Source organism: Lepidochelys kempii, chromosome 6 (assembly GCF_965140265.1).
Source record: "Lepidochelys kempii isolate rLepKem1 chromosome 6, rLepKem1.hap2, whole genome shotgun sequence".
NCBI lineage: Eukaryota > Metazoa > Chordata > Testudines > Cheloniidae > Lepidochelys > Lepidochelys kempii.
This window is the reverse complement of record NC_133261.1, coordinates 12,051,862-12,079,113: the sequence shown is the minus strand read 5'-3', so window position 1 is coordinate 12,079,113 and position 27,252 is coordinate 12,051,862. Positions and strand designations below refer to the sequence as shown.

Below are 27,252 nucleotides of genomic sequence, written 5' to 3'. Positions count from 1 at the left end.
TTTAAGCACAGCACTTTAAAAGTTTACAACTTTAAAATTTATTGAATGACAGCCTTCTTTTTTTGGGCAATCCTCTGTGGTGGAGTGGCTGGTTGGCCGGAGGCCCCCCCACCGCGTTCTTGGGCGTCTGGGTGTGGAGGCTATGGAACTTGGGGAGGAGGGCAGTTCGTTACACAGGGGCTGTAGTGGCAGTCTGTGCTCCAGCTGCCTTTGCTGCAGCTCAACCATGCACTGGAGCATACTGGTTTGGTCCTCCAGCAGCCTCAGCATTGAATCCTGCCTCCTCTCATCACGCTGCCGCCACATTTGAGCTTCAGCCCTTTCTTCAGCCCGCCACTTACTCTCTTCAGCCCACCACCTCTCCTCCCGGTCATTTTGTGCTTTCCTGCAGTCTGACATTATTTGCCTCCACGCATTCATCTGTGCTCTGTCAGTGTGGGAGGACAGCATGAGCTCGGAGAACATTTCATCGCGAGTGTGTTTTTTTTTCTTTCTAAGCTTCACTAGCCTCTGGGAAGGAGAAGATCCTGTGATCATTGAAACACATGCAGCTGGTGGAGAAAAAAAAAGGGACAGCGGTATTTAAAAAGACACATTTTATAAAACAGTGGCTACACTCTTTCAGGGTAAACCTTGCTGTTAACATTACATACATAGCACATGTGCTTTCGTTACAAGGTCGCATTTTGCCTCCCCCCACCGCGTGGCTACCCCCTCAACCTTCCCCCCTCCCTGTGGCTAACAGCGGGGAACATTTCTGTTTAGCCACAGGCAAACAGCCCAGCAGGAATGGGCTCCTCTGAGTGTCCCCTGAAGAAAAGCACTCTATTTCAACCAGGTGACCATGAATTATATCTCACTCTCCTGAGGATAACACAGAGAGATAAAGAACGGATGTTGTTTGAATGCCAGCAAACATACACTGCAATGCTTTGTTCTACAATGATTCCCGAGTACGTGTTACTGGCCTGGAGTGGTAAAATGTCCTACCATGAAGGACGCAATAAGGCTGCCCTCCCCAGAAACCTTTTGCAAAGGCTTTAGGAGTACATCTAGGAGAACCGCGAATGCCAGGGCAAGGTAATCCTTTCACATGCTTGCTTTTAAACCATGTATAGTATTTTAAAAGGTACACTCACTGGAGGTCCCTTCTCCGCCTGCTGGGTCCAGGAGGCAGCCTTGGGTGGGTTCGGGGGGTACTGGCTCCAGGTCCAGGGTGAGAAACAGTTCCTGGCTGTCGGGAAAACCGGTTTCTCCGCTTGCTTGCTGTGAGCTATCTACTACCTCATCATCATCTTCTTCTTCATCCCCAAAACCTGCTTCCGTATTGCCTCCATCTCCATTGAAGGAGTAAAACAACATGGCTGGGGTAGTGGTGGCTGAACCCCCTAAAATGGCATGCAGCTCATCATAGAAGTGGCATGTTTGGGGCTCTGACCCGGAGCGGCCGTTCGCCTCTCTGGTTTTCTGGTAGGCTTGCCTCAGCTCCTTCAGTTTCACGCGGCACTGCTTCGGGTCCCTGTTATGGCCTCTGTCCTTCATGCCCTGGGAGATTTTGACAAAGGTTTTGGCATTTCGAAAACTGGAACGGAGTTCTGATAGCACGGATTCCTCTCCCCAAACAGCGATCAGATCCCGTACCTCCCGTTCAGTCCATGCTGGAGCTCTTTTGCGATTCTGGGACTCCATCATGATCACCTGTGCTGATGAGCTCTGCATGGTCACCTGCAGCTTGCCACGCTGGCCAAACAGGAAATGAGATTCAAAAGTTCGCGGTTCTTTTCCTGTCTACCTGGCCAGTGCATCTGAGTTGAGAGTGCTGTCCAGAGCGGTCACAATGGAGCACTCTGGGATAGCTCCCGGAGGCCAATACCATCGAATTGTGTCCACAGTACCCCAAATTCGAGCCGGCAAGGCCGATTTAAGCGCTAATCCACTTGTCAGGGGTGGAGTAAGGAAATCGATTTTAAGAGCCCTTTAAGTCGAAATAAAGGACTTCATCGTGTGGACGGGTGCAGGTTTATATCTATTTAATGCTGCTAAATTCGACCTAAAGTCCTAGTGTAGACCAGGGCATAGTGTGGCTGATGTTATTAGGCCCTGTGATGGTGTCCCCTGAATAGATATGTGGACAGAGTTGGCAACGGGCTTTGTTGCAAGGATAGGTTCCTGGGTTAGTGGTTCTGTTGTGTGATATGTGGTTGCTGGTGAGTATTCGCTTCAGGTTGGGTGGCTGTCTGTAGGCAAGGACTGGCCTGTCTATATGTCTCTTTAAAGTTTGTGATGAACTGGTTAATGGATAAATTACCTTATGTTAATCCATGTAGTTAATTACCAGTAATGTTTGGGAAACAGAAAGTTACATCAAAGACCTATTGTTCATTCAAGAACTCTGTGCTGTCGAGGTCCTGTATAAAGAATTCTTGGGACCTGATCCTTTCTATTCAAATTGGCTTATGCTTTATCCGGGGAAGTATTGAGCTGCAAGATTGAGATCTCCAGTCCCATTTGGAATACCCTGGTATGGAACATTGGACTCAAACTATGGACTAATTCTAAGAACTCTTTTGCAACTCCAAAGCTCACCAGCTCTACTAATCTGCTGTTTCTCTCCCTTCCTGGGGCCACCTCTGGCTGCAACTCTCTGCGTCTCCCCTGCACCTCATGCCCCCACTTACTGCCTAGCTAGGGAGATCCTCCGGGGCTGCAGACGGGAACTCACCCTGCTCACACATGAGCCATGAGATGTCGTGGGGTGGAACAGGAAGGCCCCTCCCTTAGCCCAGCCCTACAGGACTGGCAGGGTTTGGAGACTGGGAACACGCTGGGTCCATGTCCAATCCCCAGATTTGCAATAAAATCTCATGCCAACACTGTGTGCTCCATGGAGGCTAGAACACTCCCGTAATGGAACAATTCCCAGATTTAAAAAAAAAGTGTATTAATTTTTATTTACAGCCTATGGACTCGTAGCAGGAGCATCAGGATCACTGCAGGGTTGCTAGCTACATGTAGCCACCTACATGCAAACTAGAATAAGAAAAGTACAGCAAAGGGTGGGATTTACACCAAGCAGGGCTAGCATTTACACCCAGTTGTGTTATTTATTTCCACAATGAATAAAATTGTCCTCCGTGGCCAGGGCCCTGTCCCTTACCCGACAATAAGCAATTTCCAGACCAGCGCACTGACGACTGTCTGGGCTCCTTCTTCTGTCTGTCTGGATCTTCTGTCTCTTGTCTTATGTTTAGACTGTCACCTCTGTGAGGCAGGATTTTTTTGTTCTGTTTGTACAGTGCCTGGCACAATGGAGTCTTGGTCCTTGACTTAGACTCCGAGGTGCTACCATGATACAATAAATAAATAATATAATTGTAATAAGTTACTGGAAATTCTTTCCTTCCAGTAGCAGTCCCAGCCCAGCTACTTCACTCCCCATCCAGAGATTCACGGAAACCAGTCTGAGCCAGGCACCGCCTCACAAGTCTGTTAATTCCACACAGCAATCTGGCCTGGCAGCCAAAACACTCACATTGCCCTGGGTTATTTCTACTGAGCGCCGGAGCTCCCTCATTAGTTTTGCATTGTCCTAACACAGATATAGCACTCTCCAATCAGGGGGCACAGGGCCCCCCAAAATAATGAAAACAATGAGGAGTCCTTGTGGCATCTTAGAGACTAACACATTTATTTGTGCATAAGCTTTCATGCCCAAATATATGTGTCAGTCTCTAAGATGCCACAAGGACTCCTCGTTGTTTTTGCTGCTGCAGACTAACACGGCTGCCGCTCTGAAACCTGTCACCAAAATAGCGAGTGACTGGATTTTAAAAAAATAATACATTTGGGAGTTCTGTTTGTTCACCTTCTGGCTTTGGAGCCTTTAGGGGTCATATTTTAGGGGAGGGATAGCTCACTGGTTTGACCATTGGCCTGCTAAACCCAGGGTTGTTAGTCAATCGTTGAGGAGGTAATTTAGGGATGTGGGGCAAAAACTGGGGATTGGTCCTGCTTTGAGCAGGGGGTTGGACTAGATGACCTCCTGAGGTCCCTTCCAACCCTGATAGTCTATGATTTTCCAATTTCAATCCCCATGAGGACTAGAAACTAGAGCTGGACCACAGTCCCACAAGAGTTTGAGCTTTCGAAAAATTTTCCCTGTCCCAAATTGGGATAAAAAGTCCAAATCTTGAACACTTTCACATATTGGTTTGGACCTAGTCAATCAACGTTTCGTTTCAATGGTTTTAAAATCTTTTGTTTAGATTTTTGACTTTTGAGTAATAAATTAACTAAAATTTGGAAGTGAAAAGTCATTTCGGACCACAAAATGAAACTTTTCATTTCAAAAATGCGGACAACTCCAAATTGTTTATTCAATTTTTTTTTCAAATTGGGAGATTTGTTGAAATCAGCCCTTTCCCGCGAACAGGTGCATTATCGACGAACAGGCCTTTTCCAGCAAAGAAGCCTTTACCTGGAAAATTCCCAACCAGCTCTACCAGAAACTGACTTTTTTTTAAAAAAAATGCCAGTTGACCCTAAGAAAGAGAAGGGGGTGTGTGCAATGTGCGGATGGATATATCTATATCTAGAGAGAGGGGAATAGATGGATCGATGCACAGACGGATTTCTCCTATCATTATGTGACTCTGGGAACGGGTGGCTTAAAAAACCAACACAACCCACCACACATTGCACGGTGGGGAATAAAAATGGCAAGAGGTGGTAATGCAGCAACACAAACGCTGCCTGTTATTTCCACCCAGATCATTAGGTCCTACCACTGGTATAACTTGGGGTGATCTGACCATAGGTTGGTTCTTTTCCCCAAAGCCACAGGGGCTAGAAAGAGACAATTTGTTTTGAAATGGAAGCTGAGGTTCCGCCATAACCACATCAATTCAGGCGCTTCCACCTCTACATGACAAGGCAATGCACCGAAAATGGCAAGAGCAGCCAACGCTGCTGCATAGACATGGCCCTGGTCTTCAGTTAGGGCCCAACGCTGGTTTTGCTCGAGGTCTGCAGTGCAGCTATGAGTCAGTGACAGGCTCTCTCTCTTTGGGAGGCACCTCCCTGGGACCGTCCTGCCCCCAGTGGGTCCAGCAGTGCACCGGGAGGCCAGCACTGTGGGCAAAACCCTTCCCGCACTGGGCACAGTGGTAGGGCCACTCCCCGGTGCGGATGCGCTGATGCCGGAGCAGGTCCGAGCCCTTGGCTGAAGCCTTTGCCGCAGCTGGCGCAGGCAAAGGGCCAGTGGGTGGCATGGCTGGCTCTGTGCCGGGTCAGCACCAAGCTGTTGTAGAAGCCCTTGCCATAGTCAGGGCAGCGGCAGGGCCGCTCGCCGGTGTGCCAGCACCCAGCCAGGTGGGCACGGCGGGCAAAGGCCCTCCCGCAGGCACCACAAATGTGGGGCTTGTCCCTGGAGTGGGTGAGCAGGTGGGAGCGCAGCTCTGAGCCAGAGCAGAATCCGTGGGCACAGAGAGGGCAACAGTATGGGCTCCACCAGCCCCACGCTCCGGCTGAAGGCTTTGCCACACGCCCCCACATTGGTAGGGCAGCACCCCAGTGTGGCCATGCCGGTGCTTAGCCAGTGCCATGCGGGAGCTCAGCTCGTGGCCACAGTCAGGGCAGCGGTTGGGTGCCTCTGTGCCGTGGGATGCCTGGTCCGGACTGCCAGGGAGGTGCAGGCCTCCCCGCACTGCGGGGCCAGCATGAGTGGAGCGCAGGTGTTTGGCCAGGATGGAGCTGGAGGTGTAGGCCTTGGGACACTGGGGGCAGCAGAAGGGGCGCTCCCCGGTGTGCAGCCGCCGATGCTCTGCCAGGCTGGAGCTCCCCCAGAAGCTCTTGCCGCAGTCAGTGCAGTGGAAAGGGCACTCACCGGTGCGGACCCGCTGGTGCGTGGCCAGCACTGGGCAGGAGGCGAAGCTCTTGCTGCACCAGGCGCAGGGGAAGGGGGGCAGGCCGGCATGGGCGCTCTGGTGCTTGGCCAGCACGGAGCTGTAGGTGAAGCTCTCCCCGCCCTGTCCACAGCAGTAGGGCCGCTCCCCGGTGTGAATGCGCCGGAGCGCTGCCAGCGTGGAGCTGTGGTTGAAGCGCTTGCCGCAGGCGGCGCCCTGGTAGGGACGCTCCCCCGTCTGCACACGGCAGACGGCACACGTATCCCTAGTTGGGAGGGGCAGACTAAGAGACCAGAGCAGACAGACACACTGGAGCAGGAGCCCAGGTATGTCCCTCTTCAGGAGCCCCAGGGGAGAGATGCTGCCCCCCCTTGGCCCTTATGCTCAAGGGGACAAGTCCCACAAGAGAGAACTTCCCCTCCCAGCTCCCTCTGAGACCTAACATGCTCCTTGCACCAATGAGTGCAACAGCCCCCATGGCAGGGGGGAGGGGAGTCAGGGAGTGCCTGTTTGTGCTGAGTGGGGGCAGGGAGCTGGGGTTATGGGTCAGGCGGATGGGGGGGGACGTTAGAGGGGGATAGACTGTGTTATGTCTGGGCAGGGGCACAGGGTGTGGGCGCTGAGCCTAGTGGCCTGCTAGGCAAAGCTGAGAACTGAAAGCTTCTTAACGAAGCTTTGATCCCTAAGCCCTTTAGCACCCATCAACCCTTAAGCAGGGGCCGGGGCTACTCAGGAAGACCAGGGCTTTAAAAAGCCTGCTCTTAAGCGACCAGAGCAGCTAGCAAACAGAAGCGACTAACGGGAGTTTTGCGAGGAAGTTTACAGGGAGAGAGTGGGGGGGGGGGAGCTACATACACTTACCATTCCTTAAACTTCTTTAAACTTAAAGCCCAAACCACCCCCTGATACAAACAAAACAACAACAAAGGAACAAGCTTCAGGAGTAAAAAGAGAATGCAGGCAGAAGTCCAGCAACAGAGTGGGGACTACCCAGTTTATTGCACCCAATGCAGCATGTATGATTACCTGCCCTATGGGCAGGTGGCATGTGTGTGCATTCGGTGCAAGGAGCTCCTGGCCCTCAGAGACCGCGTATGGGCTCTGGAGACCAGGGTGGCTGAGCTGGAGGAGCTAAGGGAGACAGAGAGGTACATAGATGAGACTTTCTGGGACACACTAGAACGGTCCCACCCCCAGTCTGACAGCCTCTGTGCTGTGGAGGAAGGTGAAAGCCTTAGGACAGGAGAACATCCAACTAGAGCAGAGAGAAATGGGACCCTCCTTCCAGATGATGTTGGGGTATCCTCTCACACTGAGGATACCTCTCTGGGGGAGGGAACTCCAGTTATTAGGAAGAGACAGGAATTAGTAATGGGCGATTCAATCATTAGAAACATAGATCGCTGGGTTTGCGATGAGCAGGAGAACCGCATGGTGACTTGCCTGCCTGGTGCGAAGGTTGCGGACCTCTCAAGACATCTAGATAGGCCTATGTGTGGTGCTGGGCAGGAGCTGGTGATCATGGTACATGTAGGTACTGTGATACAGCATGGCCAGAGGGCAGCAGGAGAGTGTTAGAAGGGAGCCTTATTCCCTGGAGAGGGAAGAAAGTTTGCTATAAATTAATTAAAGCACCTGAAGCCAGTCACATGATAAAACCCCCCTGCTTCAATCAGCCAAGAGGAGGAGTTGAAGTGGAGTGGATTGATGTGGGAGTAGAGAGCAGTTTGGAGGAGTTGAAGCAGAGTGGATTGGTTGAAGCAGAGAGCAGTTTGGAGAGAAGCAGAGGAGAGTTTGGAGAAGTGCTGCGGTGGGCTAAGAAGACTAAGACCCTGGGTACAGGGACACCTGGGTTGTGCAGAGGGAGGGCAGGAAGCCCCACAAGCTGAAGGGCAGGAGAAGGACGTAGCCCAGGGGAAGGAACCGCTAGTTCTAGTGGTTTACTGCTATCCCTAGGGCCCCTGGGCTGGGACCCACAGTAGATGGTGGGCCCGGGTCCCTTCCTCTCCTCTCCACTCCCCTCCTCTAGGACACTAGTGGGGCACTTAATAGGAGCAAGAAATGGTGCCCTGAACCCCCCCCCCCAGAAGAGAAAGCGTGAGACCCATCGTAGTAGTGTCGGCAATCTGCCACAGTACCAATGACATAGGGAAGGATAGGAGAGAGGTCCTGGAGGCCAAATTTAGGCTGCTAGGTAAGAGATTGAAGTCCAGGACCCCCATAGTAGCATTCTCTGAGATGCTCCCAGTTCCTCACACAGGGACAGTCAGACAGGCAGAACTGCAGGGTCTCAATGCGTGGATGAGACGATAGTGTAGGGAGGAGGAGGGGTTTAGATTTATTAGGCTCCACGTAAACCAAAATGGTACCAGATGGTTGGCACTTAAAATGAAAAAGGTTGTAGAACAGTTTTTAAACTAAGGGCTAAGGGAAAGCTGCCAGGTTCAGAGGAGCACGTGGTTGGGACACAGACATCCCTTAGGGGAGTATGTTCCCCGCATTGCAGCTGGGTGCCTGGCCAGCAGCCTCTGCGCTCTCTGCTCAGCCTTTACAGCTGGGCGGTGGGAGAATGGCCAGTGCTAAGGGGTGGCTATGGGGGGACTAAAGCAAGTTTTGGGGTGGCTATGGCACCCGCAACCCTCCCCTGCCCTTGGGGAGGGGGCGTCCTCCTTGTGCACAAAGAGCACAGCCAATTCGGATTCACTCCGGTGCGGTTTCTTCTCACCCGATGCCCTCGCCCGTGTGCTGCTTTCCCGCAGGCACTTGAGGAGTGCGTGGGAATTGCAGGTTTTCTTGTAATGGGGAAACCCAGGCCCTGGTTCCCGCAGGAAAGCACCACGTGGGTGAGGGCATCACAGCCTGGGAAGAGAAGGAGCCCACAGGTCTCTGCAAAATTGGAGGGGGGAATCAGTGGTCCAGACTTTCCATACATCCAGGTCTATGCTAAAAACTTAAGTTGACCTATGTTAGCTCCCAGCTGGCCTGCCCGCTGGGGTCTCAGCTCCCTGCTCCCAGTCAGGCCCGGCTGCCCCTCTGGTTCTCCACGCCCAGCCAGGTTGTCGCTTGGGCTACCCGCAAGGAGCCTGGGTGCCACCTGCACTCTCGGCTCCCTGTTTCCTGCTGGGAGCCCATCTTCACTGAGGCTCCCTGCTGGGAGCATGGCTGGCCCCCGGACTCTTGGCTGCACGCTCCCCACCGGGAACCCAGCAGCAGCCCCGACTCCGGACACAGAGCTCCCCGCCCAGAGTAAAAAATCCCAAAAAGAACAGAAATGTCCTCAGAGGCAGCTATTCCACGATAGTTATTCCATTCAATTTCCCAATTCATTGATTATAAGGACAGAAGGGACCACTGTCATCTTCTAGTCTGATCTGAATAAATTTAAACCTGGTTTGTATTGTTTTAGTTTGCACTTGCAATGGCTGGCCTAGATGCAGCTTAGGTACCGATTTAAGTATTGTGGGAAGGGATGCAATCTACACCAGTGTAGCTAAAGCGGGTACAATGCTTGGTGTGGATACAGTTATACTGGTATAAAGGTGCCTTACACTGGTTTATGGTATTCCCAGTTTAAACACTTTTATAACAGTACAGCAGCATCCTCACTCGGGGGTGGGTGGGAATTGTACTGTTTTCACCATAGCAATATAGTAATGGTAATGTCTGTCTGTTGACAAAGCCTGAGAGGTGCAAGCTAACCCCATGTAGCCAGACTGAAAGCTGACAGCAGCGTCCATGCACATGGACTTGTCTTCACTAGGGTTTTTTTTTGTCTGTTTTTTCACCTTGAGTTAATTGGTTGCCAGTTAAGTCGAGGCCATTAATCCCCCTTTGGACCCAATGCTGAAAAATGTTTCCTCAGAATGTCCTTTTCAGTGCTTGTTTTGTGTCTCTGAATTATTATTTACGTTTAAGCCTCAGATTTTGTCATGGATATTTTTAGAAGGTCACGGACAGGTCACCAGCAATATTGAAAAATTCACGGAAGTCCATGACCTGTCCCTGACTTTTACTAAAAATATCCTTGACAAAATGGACTGGCTGGGCAGCTGCGTGTGGCTGGGAGCTCCAGGGTCCCCCTCTGCTGGGGCCTCTGAGCTGCGGGGGTCCCACTGCCTCCTGTGGTGGCCCAGAGCTGTGGGGGTTCCCCCTGCTGCCCACGGTGGGCAGCAGGCAGGAGCTGGGGGGGTGCCCCTGTGCTGCTTGCAGCAGAGGGGAGCATCGGGGGTGCCCCTGTGCTGCCCACGGCAGAGGTGGCAGGGGACCCTGCAGCTCCCAGCCGGTGCTGGCTGAAGTCATGGAGGCCTTTGGAAGTCACGGCTTCTTTGACTTCCCTAACCTCTGTGACTCAATCGCAGCTTTATTTATGATCAATAATTACTGGGTTATTAGTGCCCCGATCCTGCCAGCAGCTTCTGCCCATGCTTAGCATTACAGCTGTGAGTATCCATCTCCCATCGAAAGCAATACCCCTTCTTGATCTCTTGCTAACCCTCAAAGAGCTCCTTCAACCTTCGTCCATACCCCCACCCACAACAACCTCAGCACCTCTACTGCCCCCCTCCCCAGGTACCCCCTTAACACCCCCTCCAGCACCCCTGGAGACTCCTAACATCCAAGAGTCTGTCCTACAGGACCCCCCCAAACTATCCAGCTATGAAAGCACGCAACTACTCCCCCAGCACCTCTCAACCCTCCCCCAACGCCATCTATCTCCAAGTAGCCACCAGCTCTCCCACAAGCACCCTGTATCCATCCAATCCCCCCTACTTAGCACCCACCTACCTTCTGGCTTCCCCAACCCCTCCCTACCACCCAGGAGCCCTAGCACCCACCTACCCTCCAGTATCTGAAGTCAGTGCTGCCCATGGAATATTTCTTTAAAATGATGCTTTATTTTATTTTCACTTTGAAGGGCAGGCTCACGGGCAGACCCACGCAGCACAGAGCTGCCCATTTCAGTTTGCCAGGGTTGTGTGTTTGTTCTTCTTCTAAACCATGTCTGATGTCTGTGAGCAATGAGTGCCGTCCCACGCCGGCCACCCAGCACCACCTGGGCCATCAGGACACGTGGACTCTCCTGTGCTGGGCGAGGTGCGAGTTCTGGCTGAAGCCCCTCCCACGCTCGTGGTATGTGAAGGGGCGCTCGCCCGTGTGCATGCGCTGATGCCCGATGAGCTTGGAGAGAGCTCGGATGAAGCTTTTCCCACACTGGGGGCACTTGTTGGGCCTCGCCCCGCTGTGGCTGAGGCAGCGCACCTGCAGGTGGGACCTGGAGACGAAGCTCTTCCCACATTGGTGGCAAAGATGCGGCCGGCCGGCCGGCCGTGCAGGCCCCGCGCTTGAGAAAATTGGAGCTTCCGGTGACGCTCTTGGCAGTCTTGGTGCAGGCATGGGCCATGCAGCGGTGCATGATGGAGTTGCTCTGACAGCGAAACCGGCTGCAGTCAGGGCACCAGTAGGGGCGCTCCCCCCATGTGCGGGGCCTGGTGCTTGATCAGATTGTAACCCTGGCTGAACTGCAGCCTGCAGGAACTGCACGGGAATGGCCTCTCTGTGGGGAGGGGACATAGAATCATAGAATCATAGAATATCAGGGTTGGAAGGGACCCCAGAAGGTCATCTAGTCCAACCCCCTGCTCAAAGCAGGACCAATTCCCAGTTAAATCATCCCAGCCAGGGCTTTGTCAAGCCTGACCTTAAAAACCTCTAAGGAAGGAGATTCTACCACCTCCCTAGGTAACGCATTCCAGTGTTTCACCACCCTCTTAGTGAAAAAGTTTTTCCTAATATCCAATCTAAACCTCCCCCACTGCAACTTGAGACCATTACTCCTCGTTCTGTCATCTGCTACCATTGAGAACAGTCTAGAGCCATCCTCTTTGGAACCCCCTTTCAGGTAGTTGAAAGCAGCTATCAAATCCCCCCTCATTCTTCTCTTCTGCAGGCTAAACAATCCCAGCTCCCTCAGCCTCTCCTCATAACTCATGTGTTCCAGTCCCCTAATCATTTTTGTTGCCCTTCGCTGGACTCTCTCCAATTTATCCACATCCTTCTTGAAGTGTGGGGCCCAAAACTGGACACAGTACTCCAGATGAGGCCTCACCAATGTCGAATAGAGGGGAACGATCACGTCCCTCGATCTGCTCGCTATGCCCCTACTTATACATCCCAAAATGCCATTGGCCTTCTTGGCAACAAGGGCACACTGCTGACTCATATCCAGCTTCTCGTCCACTGTCACCCCTAGGTCCTTTTCCGCAGAACTGCTGCCTAGCCATTCAGTCCCTAGTCTGTAGCTGTGCATTGGGTTCTTCCGTCCTAAGTGCAGGACCCTGCACTTATCCTTATTGAACCTCATCAGATTCCTTTTGGCCCAATCTTCCAATTGGTCTAGGTCCTTCTGTATCCTATCCCTCCCCTCCAGCGTATCTACCACTCCTCCCAGTTTAGTATCATCCGCAAATTTGCTGAGAGTGCAATCCACACCATCCTCCAGATCATTTATGAAGATATTGAATAAAACCGGCCCCAGGACCGACCCTTGGGGCACTCCACTTGATACCGGCTGCCAACTAGACATGGAGCCATTGATCACTACCCGTTGAGCCCGACAATCTAGCCAGCTTTCTACCCACCTTATAGTGCATTCATCCAGCCCATACTTCCTTAACTTGCTGACAAGAATACTATGGGAGACCGTGTCAAAAGCTTTGCTAAAGTCAAGAAACAATACATCCACTGCTTTCCCTTCATCCACAGAACCAGTAATCTCATCATAAAAGGCGATTAGATTAGTCAGGCATGACCTTCCCTTGGTGAATCCATGCTGGCTGTTCCTGATCACTTTCCTCTCATGCAAGTGCTTCAGGATTGATTCTCTGAGGACCTGCTCCATGATTTTTCCAGGGACTGAGGTGAGGCTGACTGGCCTGTAGTTCCCAGGATCTTCCTTCTTCCCTTTTTTAAAGATTGGCACTACATTAGCCTTTTTCCAGTCATCCGGGACTTCCCCGGTTTGCCACGAGTTTTCAAAGATAATGGCCAGTGGCTCTGCAATCACAGCCGCCAATTCCTTCAGCACTCTCGGATGCAACTCGTCCGGCCCCATGGACTTGTGCACGTCCAGCTTTTCTAAATAGTCCCTAACCGCCTCTATCTCCACAGAGGGCTGGCCATCTCTTCCGCATTTTGTGATGCCCAGCGCAGCAGTCTGGGAGCTGACCTTGTTAGTGAAAACAGAGGCAAAAAAAGCATTGAGTACATTAGCTTTTTCCACATCCTCTGTCACTAGGTTGCCTCCCTCATTCAGTAAGGGGCCCACACATTCCTTGGCTTTCTTCTTGTTGCCAACATACCTGAAGAAACCCTTCTTGTTACTCTTGACATCTCTGGCTAGCTGCAGCTCCAGGTGCGATTTGGCCCTCCTGATAACATTCCTACATGCCCGAGCAATATTTTTATACTCTTCCCTGGTCATATGTCCAACCTTCCACTTCTTGTAAGCTTCTTTTTTATGTTTAAGATCCGCTAGGATTTCACCATTAAGCCAAGCTGGTCGCCTGCCATATTTACTATTCTTTCGACTCATCGGGATGGTTTGTCCCTGTAACCTCAACAGGGATTCCTTGAAATACAGCCAGCTCTCCTGGACTCCTTTCCCCTTCAAGTTAGTCCCCCAGGGGATCCTGGCCATCTGTTCCCTGAGGGAGTCGAAGTCTGCTTTCCTGAAGTCCAGGGTCCGTATCCTGCTGCTTACCTTTCTTCCCTGCGTCAGGATCCTGAACTCAACCAACTCATGGTCACTGCCTCCCAGATTCCCATCCACTTTTGCTTCCCCCACTAATTCTACCCGGTTTGTGAGCAGCAGGTCAAGAAAAGCGCCCCCCCTAGTTGGCTCCTCTAGCACTTGCGCCAGGAAATTGTCCCCTACGCTTTCCAAAAACTTCCTGGATTGTCTATGCACCGCTGTATTGCTCTCCCAGCAGATATCAGGAAAATTAAAGTCACCCATGAGAATCAGGGCATGCGATCTAGTAGCTTCCGTGAGCTGCCGGAAGAAAGCCTCATCCACCTCATCCCCCTGGTCCGGTGGTCTATAGCAGACTCCCACCACTACATCACTCTTGTTGCACACACTTCTAAACTTAATCCAGAGACACTCAGGTTTTTCTGCAGTTTCGTACCGGAGCTCTGAGCAGTCATACTGCTCCCTTACATACAGTGCTACTCCCCCACCTTTTCTGCCCTGCCTGTCCTTCCTGAACAGTTTATAACCATCCATGACAGTACTCCAGTCATGTGAGTTATCCCACCAAGTCTCTGTTATTCCGATCACGTCATAGTTCCTTGACATCACCAGGACCTCCAGTTCTCCCTGCTTGTTTCCAAGGCTTTGTGCATTTGTATATAAGCACTTGAGATAACCTGTTGATCGCCCCTCATTGCCAGTATGAGGCAGGAGCCCTCCCCTCACAGACATTCCTGCCTGTGCTTCCTCCCGGTATCCCGCTTTCCCACTTACCTCAGGGCTTTGGTCTCCTTCCCCCGGTGAACCTAGTTTAAAGCCCTCCTCACTAGGTTAGCCAGCCTGCTGGCAAAGATGCTCTTCCCTCTCTTCGTAAGATGGAGCCCGTCTCTGCCCAGCACTCCTCCTTCATGGAACACCATCCCATGGTCAAGGAAACCAAAGCCTTCTCTCCGACACCACCTGCGTAGCCATTCGTTGACTTCCACGATTCGACGCTCCCTACCTAGGCCTTTTCCTTCCACGGGGAGGATGGACGAGAACACCACTTGCGCCTCCAACTCCTTTATCCTTCTTCCTAGAGCCACATAGTCCGCAGTGATCCGCTCAAGGTCATTCTTGGCAGTATCATTGGTGCCCACGTGGAGAAGCAGGAAGGGGTAGCGATCCGAGGGCTTGATGAGTCTCGGCAGTCTCTCTGTCACATCGCGAATCTTAGCCCCTGGCAAGCAGCTGACTTCTCGGTTTTCCCGGTCAGGGCGGCAGATAGATGACTCAGTCCCCCGGAGGAGAGAGTCCCCGACCACCACCACCCGCCTTCTCCTCTTGGGAGTGGCATGGGGCAGCGCCACCCTCTCGGGAGCTTCCTACTGCCCCCACCTCAGCTCCTTGCCACCTCTCGTGGCCCTGACGCTGGCTGGAACACAGGAAAGCCAGCCGTGAGGGGCTGTCTAACTCGGCCCTATCCTAGGAACCTTCCACCATTATAATGGCCATCTTTGTAGTCTTGCCTGTGGCAAGGCATTCAGGGAAGCTTCATCCACCATGGCAGCCATTTTACGAGCCCTACCTGTGACAAGGCATGCTGGGAAATACAATCCACCATGACAGCCATCTAAACAGCCTTGTCCGTGGCAAAGCATGCTGGGAGAATATAGTATAAAAAGAAATCCCCTTTCGGCTGCCTGCGAAGAAGACTGAACTGAAGTGCCCAGGGTGGAAGTCATAGTTTTGGAGTGAAATCCAGCCATTTTATACCCAGCTAGCAGAGCAGGGGCAGGACTCGTCAGGGAAGGGGAGCACAACTTGGATCTTCTCAGTGGGCCAGAGAAACCCACTCCTGTCCCTTATTTGACCTTCCATTCTACTTGGGTCAATCACACATAAACCCCTGAGCCCTCTGGACTCAGCCAAACAGCCTGGATTGCCCTAAACCAATGGAAAAAACATGGAATGGGGCATTCGGGAATTACAGCTGCTAGACCAATATATTTGATGCCATTCCAACCCTTCCCCCCCGGCACCATTCCTGTAGTGGTATTTTTAGACTGCAGTTCTTAGGGCAGCGCTTTGCCTTCTGGTCCAGTATTTGTGCAATGTCTGGAGTGACAGGGCCCTGCAATGACACCACATGCAAAATATCACAATAATAAGTAAATTATCTCCAGCACAAGTTACTTTCTTTTAATGCACCTAGTGAGCCAGGGCACTGACTCTCTCTCTGAGGCTCAGTTCCCCACCTGTAAAACAACCAAAATAATCCTTCCTTTTGTATTGTCTATTTAGAGGGTAAACTCTGTGACAGGGACTGTCTCTCACTGCGTGTCTGGGCAGCACCCAGTGCAATGGGGCCCCGATCTCAGGCACTGTATGTCTATGCAGCACCCGGGCACAATGGGGCCCTGATCTGAAGTTAACCATACTATAATAATTTGAAGGGGATGTGGCACGCCATTTTTGTGGGGGACAGAGATTGAGCTGTTAGACACAGCTTAGAAATCCCCATCGAGGTAGCTGCTTCCTGGCTTTGTGCTCAGACAGTCCCCGATACTCTCCAAACTGTGTAGAAAAATTTTCCTGCAAATTTGCCTGCCCAACCGTGGAACCAAAGCTGTTAGACTATAATTAGAGCTGAGTGAATAACTGATTTTGTAGTTCACAGGCTCAACCAAAAAATCTCCCCCACAAAAAAATGTGTGTTAGTTTTGAACCAAGACTGCTTTTTTTTTTCCAAATCTTTTGATCAAACTGGAGAACTTGAAAAAATTTGGTTTCATATCTACAGAAACCTTTTGGCTGGCATAACACTGATCTTTTTTAAAAAGTGTCTTGTTTCAATTCAGTTGTTTTTGGGTGTTTTTCACCCTTTTCTTTTTTTTAATTGGACAAACTTCAGAAAAGTAGAAACGAAACATTTCAAAATGGTCACCTCAAAACCTTGAGAGGTTGTTTTTTGTTTTTTTTTTGAGTGTTTCCCATCGTTTTTTTTCCAGCTGAAACTTCTAATTGAATTCAACCCAAATTCAGGAATAGTTTTGGAGCCACAAAAAATACATTTTTAGTGAAAATTGTATTTGTCCAAAAAATGTCACCCTAATCTAGTTACAACACCCCTTGGCAGAGCTGCCGTTCCGTAGCTAGCAGCGCCAGCCCCTCTGCCAATACGAGTGGGAGAGCTGCATCCCAGTTCTGTGTTCGGGATTATGGTGGGTCCAAGTTGATCCAATGTTTCTTACCTGTACTGTGGCACCTTTTAGGGGTGGGCAGGGGATCCGGGACCCATGGCGCCTGCCCTTGCTCCATGCAGGAGATTACATCTGGCTTGGGAATGTGGAACCCTGTGCGTGGGGGAGAGAAAGGACAGAGGTGACATGGGTGGGGTTCTCGGCACAGGGGGAGGTGTGATCCCCATGGGAGGGAAGCGATGTCTGGGACCCACTGGGAATGGTGGGAAGGGTGACCCCTGCTGGAGAGCCTGAGATCAAGGAAGCCATGTTCTCAGGGAGGCTGTGGGTGTGTAGTGGCAGCAGGGAGTGGGCAGGGTAGTGCCTCCTTTCTCCCCTACCCCGACGGCAGCCTGGCCAAGGGCCGGTACCAGAGCCCATCCCCAAGAACAAGGACAGGCAGATGTGGCAGCCCCCAGGAAGGGATTTACACCAGGCAGGTCCATTCCTGGATCTCCTTTTAGATAGGAAGTGACAGCGTCTCTGTGACAGGCGCTGCACACTAGGCACCAGGGGGCTGACCCCATAGAAATAAAGGGAATCGAAGAATGTGCTCATCCAGCCTGGCCTCCTGCCTAACCCAGCCAGAGAATCTCTCCCAGCGATTCCTGCCTCTGGCTCAGTAAACTCCTGGCTGAGCTGGAGCGGGGCTTTGGGACAGAGACGCCCCATCTCCACTGACAGACTCCCAGTGAGGGAGAATCCACCCTGTCCTGAGGGGAGCTCTCCCAATGTTCATTCCCCTCCCAGATAAACACTGGTCCCCAATTCCCAGCCAGAATTCATCTCCCATCTGCTCCCAGTCAGACCCTGCCTTTGTCTGGATGTTAAAGAGTCCTCTCTTCCCAGCAGTCCCCTCCCTGTGTGGGTGCTTACAGGCTAGGATCACATCACCTCTTAACTCCTCTGGGACAAACTAAAACATACCGAGCTCCTTCAGATTCTCCCTGGGCTGCTGGCTTTCCGGGGTCGAATCCCAGGCACCAGGAGCTGGCCCAGACCTTCCCCCGAGACACACAGCCCCTTACCGAGCGACTGGAGGCTCCAATAGTTCTCCAGCATGACGTCCCTGTACAGCTCCCTCTGCTCCTCATCCAGCAGCTCCCACTCCGCCTCCGTGAAGGTCACAGCCACGTCCTCAAACTGCACCGGCCCCTGCAGTGTCCGGGACTCTCCTCTCAGTGCTGGCTGCTCCAGGGACCCTTGCCCCTCCTCCGTCGCGGGTGGGGGAGAGGAGTTGAGCTCAGGCAGCAGCGCTGGAAATGCTGACGGAAGGAAACAGAGCTGGGTATGGCTCAGCTGGAGGCTGACGAGGGCGAGCGATGGCCCCGGCACCCAGGACTCCACTCTGCAGCGAGGGCAGAATCCAGGGTGGCTGGGGACAAGGAGGGGCTGTGAGAGGACGGGGCCACATAGGGGTAGTTGGGAGGGAAGGCAGGGCAGATGCAGATGCAGCCTGGGATAACGGGGCAGGTAGTGGGGTGGGACTCAGGACGCCTGGATTCAATTCCTGGCTCCACCACCATGGAGCTGCTGTGTGACCCTGGGTATGTCACTGCGCCTCTGTTTCCCCTCCCAACTTTTGTCTGTTTAGACATGAGTTTTTCAGGGCAGGGACTGTGTCTGTGCAGTGCCTGGCACGACGGGGCCCCAATCTTGGTCGTATGTGTCCATGCAATGCCTGGCACAACAAGGTCCCCAGTCACTGTGTGTCTGTGCCATGCCTAACATGACGGGGCCCCGATCCTGTTGGGGGTGCTGCTGTAACTCAGCCAAAGGAGGAGACTCCCTGCTCAGGGGTGGGGCACGGGGCTGATCAGTTACATCCCCTCCCTGCACTGACACCAGCAGACCACTGAATTGTCCACAATGTGGCCACAGCATTGCGGCCTGCCCGAACCAGCCTGTGCCCTCCATATGCCCAACTCTGGTCACTCCCCTCCCTGTCCCTTGTCAGCCCCCCGCATTCTGCCCCATACCTATTTCCTGGAGGGGCTGGGGCGCCTCTCTGGGGACATGTAGTGCATTGTTCTGGGGTCCTGGAGGTTCACCCTGTCCTGCATCCTTGGATACACACTCAGGATGGGGCTGCAGCCATTTCAGCTGGAAGCCAGGATATTCCCATAATGCCCCAGAGGATGCCATCTTCTCTGAGTTCTCTTCCTTGATGTTCACACCCACCACGACCTGGGAAAGAGCCAAACATGTCAACGTGGAACTGGAGCTCGGCACCCTCTAGGAAGAGTTGGGTCTGAGAGGGGAGATGGCAGGGAATATCCCACTGAGATATGGAGGGGACACAGACCCCACGGCCAGCAGGGGGCGCTGCAGGGGCTCATGGGAGAGAGAGCCCAATAATCCTGGCTTGAGCCAGTCTGTGTCTATCAAAGCTTCCCTCAGACACAGCTCTGCCCATGCCCCTCATTCCCGATCTGCAGCCATCCTGCTATCCCAACCCCGGACACAAATGGATTGAGCTAACTCTAGAATAAGAGTGTCCACACGTAGACTTAATCAATAGTTAATCCGTTTTATGTTCACCCACGCACCCCCCACGTATACCACCTTATTCTGGATTATTTACGTCTAGGCAAGCCCTAACCTCTCACTCAACAACATTTTTTTGCAGCCATTAAATAATTTTTGGAGCTTTTCTCTGCACCCTCTCCAATTTTTTCAATACCCTTTTTAAAAACACTGACACCAGAACTGGCTGCAACATCCCAGTATCAGTCTCACCAATGCCATATACACAGGTGAAACATCCAAGGGTCGCATAAACCCTTTTTGCCACAGCATCACACTGGGAGCTCTTGTTGAGTTGCTCATCCACTGACCCATAAATCCTTTTCAAAGGCACTGCTTTCCAGGATACAGTTCCTCATTCTGGGGCAAGGCCTGCCTTCCTTGTTCCTAGATGTATAACTTTGCATTTGACTCGATTGAAATCCAGGTCGCTCTGTATAACTATTCTGTCCTCATTATTTATCACTCGCCAATCTTTGGGACACCTGCATATTTTGTCAGCCGTGATTTTGTATTTACTTCCAGATCATTAATGAAATGAAAGCGCTGGACCAATGCCTGCAGAACCCCAAGAGGAACACCGTCATTCAGTAAGGATTCTCCATTAATGACTGAGATCTATCAGTCAGCCAGTTTTTAATCCACTTAGCGTGTAATTTACGGATATGGTATAGGCTGAATTTTACGTCAGAACGTTGGACGTCACGAAATCAAATACCTCTTACCGAAGTCTACGTCTATTACATCTACGCAGTTAGCTTTTTTAACCAAACTTGCCACCTCATTAAAGAATGAAATCAGATCTGATAAGACTCATTTTCAATTAAAAAACCGTGATGACTTGCCTTAGCTATAATCCCGTCCTTTAATGCTTTATCTGACATTATTTTCCATTCCATTATTCTGCCTAGGATTGACATCAGGGTAACCCAGGTTGTCCAACTTGCCCTTTTTAAATATTGGCAGGACATTAGCTCTCTTGCAGTCTTCTGGGTTTTCCCCAGTATTCCAAGACATATTAAAAATGAACAGCAGCAGGCCACAGATCTCCTCACTCACCTGTTTCAGGACTTCTGAGTGTGAGATATCTGGGCTTGCTGACTTTTAAAAGTTTATTCCTACTCATTTTTTTTTAACGTCCTCCTTGGTTACTAAAAGTCTAGAAAGTATTCCAGCATTGTCATACGATCAGGGTTGCCAACTTTCCAACTGTTAAAAACCGGGCACCCCTGCCCCACACCCGATGCTCCGCCTCTTCCATGAGGCTCCGCCCCCTACCCCACCTCTTCCCCCTTGCTCCTCTCCCCCTCCCACCCTCCATCACTCACTCTGCCCCTCCACCCCCCGGGACTCACCTGCCACCCGCAGAGCTGGGCTGGGAGAAGCTTATGTGGAGCCTGCCTGTCTGCCCAATCGGGGGACAGCGGCTGGGCTCTGGCTCGGAAAAAAAAGCATAGTTAGCACCCGCAGAGCCTTTTAACATTCCCCTTTCCCATTCTCTCTCTTCAGTGTCCCACTGTACTGAGCTTTTCCTGATTTCACTAAGGCTACACTACACTACCACGTATGTCAGCAAAACTTATGTTGCTCAAGGGTGTGGAAAAAAAACACCCCCCCGAGTGACATAAGTTTCACTGGCATGAGTGGTAGAGTGCTTTATGTTGGCGGGAGAGCTCTCTCCCATCAGCACAGAGCGGCTACACAAGAGATCTTATATCTTGCATTGGTACAGCTGTGTCACTGTAACATCTCAAGTGTGGACATGACCTTAATCTCCCCACTGACCTATAATGAAATTAGAGTTTGGTAACATAGTACACAGGAAAATGATGGTGAGATTTTATTCTTTGATCTGATCTGTGCAATAGTATTTGCATAAACCCAAGGTAGATGTAAATATTTCCAGGCATAACAAAAAAACATTATACGTTTATCCATTCTGTTCTATTGGAACCTAATCACTTATCAAGTCTAAAGGACGTATGCAAAACCTTTCAAACCTCACCGTCTAAAATTAGGCACCTCAATTGGACACTTTCATAAAGCTAAGTCGGTTTTCAGTGGTGCTGAGCACCCACAAAACCTCTGAAAACCAGGTTGCTTTTCTGCGTGTGCTTTAATATACGGTTAGGTGCCAAGTTGTACATTTTTGGACGTCACCAGATGCTGTATAATCATTTCATACAACCTTTATATCTTCTTTATACTTCACGAGACATTAAAAAACAAAAACAGTGCAAGGAACTCCCTAGTACAGCCCCAAAGCACTTTCATGAGAATAGCAATTTAAAACCTATTTAAATTTATACTTCTGATATTTTCTTGCCGTTCCCACAAGCTCCTTAGCCGCTTCCGTCTTCAAAAATCCAGCAAACTCGGCACAGGTCATTTGATAGTTGAAGTGCACGAATAGCTTAGCTTTTGCCACGTCCACTTGGAGCCGATTCCTTTTGTCGGTCCGCAAGTTCTTCATAACCCTGAAAATGCCTTCCACAAATGTGTTGCTGGGTGGGGTAGCAAGCACATGCTGCACAATTTTAAGTAAGTTTGGGGCCTCGCAGCGCTTAAAGAATTCTACCCACACCTCGGAGACATTGTGGGGCTCTTGTGACTGCCGACGCAGTGTCGATTCAGCAGAATTTGTCAAATTCTTTAGGGTCGGTAGCACATCATTCAACGTACACATTTCTGTAAATAGTTCATCTCCGTCCACTTGAATGCCCAAGCTTGTCGTCAAAGCACACAGTTCGTCTAGCTCAAGAGGTCTGTCCAGATTGAGGGGTGCACACAACTTATAGAAAGAGTTTTCACTGAAATCAAACCACTTTTCCAGGTACTGTACCATACGTGTGTAAGCCCGTTGGGCATCTCCAACAAATTTATTCTGCTTGTTAGGTGGTAGTTTCTTCAAGAACTGTGTCACCTTGTACCCATAGAATCCTCTTTCTTGTCGATTCTGAATCTCTCTCCTCAGCTTGTTGAATTTAGTATACAGTTCAGTTACCTGAACGTAATCACTCTCAAGAACCTTTATGGTGTTGTTAAATTGGCTCATAATGTTGTGCACAAAATAGATGTACAGCTCGGGAAGCGTAAGAGTTTCATCGTTGGACACTGCATGCTCTTGCTCAGAAAGGAAGGCCCATATTGCACGGCACACATTTTCCTCTCCTTTGCTCACAAAGTAAGATTTGAGTGCTGGCCAATTCTTCAGTAACCTGTCTACTGCAGTGAAAAGGGTCAGAAAACGTGTAGCTATATGGGGTAAGATTTCTGAATATTCTGTCCCCATGAAGTCAAAGAACTCTTTAAGTTCACTAATATTCTTTTCACTGGACGAGAATTCACTGAAAACGTTGATGACCAAGTGCTCTACATCATAAGAGAGCATTTTCAAGCCATGTTTCGCCGTATTGTGTAGTATGTGAGCACTGCAATGGCCTGGCACAAGGTTTGGTAAATCCAACATTCGTTTTAGGTGCACGAAAACAGACTTGTGTTTTCCAAAATTAACAGATGCATTGTCTGCTCCATATGCCACAATTCGATTATGTATCAGACCGGCATTTTGAAGACAACTTTTTAAGTTATTTGCGATTGCCTCTGATGTTTCGTCTGCATCCTCAAAAAAGTCTATGATACACATGCAGCTTCCCTTATCTTTATTAAAGTAGCGGACGGCAACTGGGAATAATTTTGTGTTCCCTTTATTAGAAGCATCCATCGCTATTGAGAACGATGTTGATCCAATGTCTTGCACAGCCAGTTTCAATGAATGGGGGGCTAGTACTTTCTCGATCAAAACCTCCATTTTTGTCCTTCTGCAGTGAATTTTGGAAGCTATCTTGGAATCAGTGAAAATGGAGCAGTACAGCGTACTTCCGCAATCTTGAGAATGGTAGCTGTGCTGGTGTTTAACTCCATGATATGTTAGAAGCAATTCAGCTGCGCACGTGTGTTCTTCTTCAGAGGCATCAGCCTTTATGAAGAATTTATCCATAGTACTAGACCGTACCTGTGCTCGTACTTTGATTTTGTGACCCGGTGTCTCCGCATGATGCTTGATAGCTTTTACAGAATCAAACTTAACCGTGAATTGAACACGACAAATAGAACAATACCCCGAGTCTTCACTTGCTTTCATAAGCCAATTCCGATATGCTGGGAGTTGCAACCACTTGTCTTTAAAAGAGCACAGCCTTTGAATCTTTCTCTTTTCAGGTGCTGCCATTTCACCTCGCACTAGTCTGACTGCAGCGCAGTTTAGCCACCAGATAAAAGAGCGTCGACTGAGGATGCCGCGATGTTAACTACATAGCTGACCGCTGAAGCCTGCTGGCTAGGCACTTAACTCTTTAAAGGCCAGTTGCTCCCCTCTGCTTGTGGTTGCGCACTAAAAAAGTTAATTCAAAGAGTCAATCAAATATGTTATTCTGACAGATATATATTCTAATTTCAGGTATTATTTGTTACAGGACACTAGAAGAAGATAGAAAATTGCAGTACCTGGACTTTTAGAGTCTGGTCAATACTTCTGACCAGAGACTGCCCAGGTCCCCTTAATACAGGACTATTATATTATATCATCCTCTATATTTTGTCATAAGCTATTTTTCAGTGGAGCTAAAGTTAACAGAGATGTTTTGACCAGTTTCTGCAAGGGCATCTCTGCATATTTGCATCCTGGCTGGGATGATTTAGTTGGTGTTGGTCCTGCTTTGAGCAGGGGGTTGGACTAGATGACCTCCCGCGGTCCCTTCCAACCCTAATCTTCATATGATTCTATGAGCACCATTCTGGGAACAGCACTAACTGGTGCAGCTAGCACATCAAACCTAAGACTGCATGCTTACGTAGGTGTCACCGTTTTTCATGTTTGGGAGAGTATTATTAAGCAGTGACAAACTGATGTGAAAACTATAAGATAACAATATAATTTACATTTGAAACCAGCTGCTCTCCAGATTAACAAAACAAGACACTACCATGTTGATATATTAAGTCGACTGTATTAAGATAATATATTCTGAAATTTGTTTTAACCTTTCAAACAATAAAAAACCCACCCAGAAGAGAGAATGCAAAGAATTTAGTTCATAATCCAACACCACATCCCCATCACAGACAATGTTTATATTTACAAATCAGTTACCTGGCATTCCTTAGAGTACACAGTTCTGTCATAAAGGTGGTTCTCAGGTATCATCTTCATTTTTCTGGACTATATTGACTCTTAACACACGGCATCCGTTGTTCAAACCTTTGCTGAGTGTTGTGTCAGAGAAATCAATCGTGGCACAGTGGGGTGGAGGACAGTCCCCAGAGCAAGGGGCGGGGTGGGGACAATCAGGGCACAGCGGGGTGTGTGGGGGGTGGGGTCGGTCCTCAGAGTGAGGGTCTGGGGCTAGGGTTGCCAACTTTCTACTTCCCCTCCCCAGACCCCATTCCACCTCTTCCCTGAGGCCCCGCTTCTTCCCCAAGCCTGCCCCCCTCATTCCTTCCCCCCCTCCGTTGCTTGCCCCCCTCCCCCACTCACCTGCAGAGCCAGGCTGGGAGGAGCTGATAGGAAGCCTGGCTGCCCAATCAGGGCACAACAGTGGGGCTCTGGCTCAGAAAAGTCGGTCCCCAGAGTAAGGAGCCAGGGCAACTGGGGCGCAGCAGGGCAGGGGGGCGGGCGGTCCCCGGAGCAAGGGGCTGAGGCAGGGGCAATGGCTGAGGGAAGGGCAGACAAGATCCCCTTCTGGGCAGCCCCAGTATCCAACCTACTTCAGTCTGCTGGAGGCTGGAACCACTTCTCTCCGTCAACAGCTGAGCAGCTCCCCCAGGTAGCAGCAGCTGCTGCTCTTGCCGCCCTCTGCGCGGAGAGGCTGCCTGCGGTTACACCGATAACCGGACGTTGAGTGTCCGGTCCCCTTTTCGACTGGACAAAACGGGACCCCTGGCAGTTCTACATACCGCACAATTACAATACTCCATGGAGCGTCTTTCCAAGGGCAGAGCAGAAATGCCCATTGAGCCCTTCTGCCTTCGCTGCACCATCATCATTCACAATTTCCCCATCTCCAGCCAGCGCCCTGCTTTGCTTCCCCATAGACTGAGCCCCCTGCCCCGGAGCTCTCCTGCGGCCCGGACCTGGCTCAGCTGGGGGGGGGGGTCCGGTTCCAGCCCCGGTTGGGCTCCGAGCCCCACGCCCGGCCCTGCAGCCCCCGATTTCCTGCCTCTGCGGCTATTTCTCCTCCTGCGCTCACAGTGGGACTCGCCCCCGTACGCCCAAGCCAGCCCCGGAGAGACCCAGGTGTCCGGGGAGGGGTTGGCACAGGAAGGTCCCTCCATTTTCCGTCCCTCTGTAAACACGGCCTTCTTTCCCCAGGCACCGAAAGATTTAGGCGCCTCCTCCAAGCTTTTTAACCCTTCAGCTTCCCGATTTGGGGAAAGTGTGCGCCATTGCACCATTGCGGGGGGTTTGCTGGAATCCCCAGCTCCTGGAGTCACGCGATCACGGGGGACTCCCCCTGCCACCCCCAGCAAAGAGAAAGGGCGTTTTGTAGCCCTGGTGGTTGCAGAGTAAAAATGTGACCATTTCACCCATGCTGCCTGCAAATATACACCATATTTCCCAAAGGGAAAATAGGACATTGTATGGGGCTAGTCCTCCCCCTCCCCCAGTGCAGGGCTGGCCCGAGCCCTGCCTGCCCCTTGCCCGAACCCCTGCATGGGGCTGGCATGGCCACTTGCATGGGTGGCGGGTGAAATTTCTCCTGGGGTAGGCTCCCTGTCCCCTGGCTTTTTCCACCATTGGCCGCACCCACACTCCTCACCGCCCCCACCTGCACCACTTGCTGTGTCCCTCCTCTTCTCCACCCCTCTCCCCTGTGGGCACCGGGGGCATTTGTCCCATTTGCTCTTGATGATCAAGTTGGCAAGAGCAAATGGGACAAATGCCCACTTTTGCCGGAGAAGTTGGGACAGCCAGGACAAGGCTTAAAAAACAGACTGTCCCAGTCAAAAAAGTGACATATGGTCACCCTATGTAGATACTGTGAAACCAGCAGGTACGGCTGGGAGGGGGACATTATCCCCAGTGCCTCTATTGTTGCCTGGAGTAGCAGCATGGCCAACTCTCTCAATACGATAGGATGTTTTCCTCAAAGTCCCAGCTCCTGGAATCCCGTGATGACAAGAGACGCTGCTTTTTGGAAAAATCAGCTTCTACCAGTGCTGCCTTGGGGTGGCAGGGAGGGGAAAGGGATGGTTTAGTTTGCCCCGGAGAGCCCCTATTTGAGAGGGCATCCAAACCGAGTGGCATTGCGTCCTGGCACAGGAGGTCACAGTGCTGTCCAGGTTTTGCCCAGCTGCCCCTCGTTCACGACACAGCCCCAGCCCCACAGGATGGGAGCCACCGCTGCAGGATGAGCGCAGAACAGGCTTGCTCTCAAGCCACCCCTCCTCTGGGGCCTCCCTTCAGAGTTCTTCCTATCTCCCCAAAAACCTTTGTGCAGCCCTTGTTTCTAGCTCTCCTGGTTGGGGAGAAAAGCTTGGAAACATGACCTGAGTGTGGAAGCCTCAACACTCAGAAACCATAGGCCACAGAAACACCCCACACTTCTTGTTTTTAAGATAATTGCATAATTTGGTGGGGGGCCTGAACGCCTGATTGTTCAGTGTTGGGACTGGCCAGGCCGCCAAAAGGTCCTTGAAAACTGATTTGTCTCTGTGGAACCCCATTCCTTTCTCCTAGAATATCCAGAATGTTCTTTCCTACAGGGGACAGGATTTTCCACTACATACTCAGACTGTGAACGCTTTGGGACAGACACCTGCTCTTTGTGTTTGTAGTGAGCCTAGCCCTGAA

The 27,252-nt window shown here is 51.0% G+C and overlaps 1 protein-coding gene across 9 annotated transcripts; it reads right to left on the bottom strand.

The window, feature by feature from the left end:
- LOC140913646 (uncharacterized) lies at nt 1-25,784 on the bottom strand. 9 transcript variants are annotated; one of them, XR_012159634.1, is made up of 9 exons: nt 24,553-24,871; nt 21,710-23,793; nt 20,756-20,834; nt 18,854-19,061; nt 17,903-18,139; nt 16,887-16,988; nt 3,158-3,342; nt 1,140-1,740; nt 462-551 (listed from the first exon to the last, which is right to left on the bottom strand). XR_012159634.1 is itself a non-coding variant. In XM_073350387.1 (8 exons), the coding sequence occupies exons 3-8, from the start codon at nt 23,629-23,631 to the stop codon at nt 16-18; spliced, it is 3,084 nt and encodes a 1,027-aa protein (XP_073206488.1). In that variant the 5' UTR covers nt 23,632-23,793; nt 24,553-24,665; nt 25,167-25,784; the 3' UTR covers nt 1-15. The 9 variants fall into 9 exon arrangements, 6 of the variants coding, with proteins under 6 accessions (XP_073206488.1, XP_073206489.1, XP_073206487.1 ...); XR_012159635.1 differs by having other exon boundaries at nt 1,140-1,545; XM_073350387.1 differs by lacking the exons at nt 1,140-1,740; nt 3,158-3,342 and adding an exon at nt 25,167-25,784 and having other exon boundaries at nt 1-551; nt 24,553-24,665.
- Nucleotides 25,785-27,252: the final 1,468 nt, after the last annotated feature.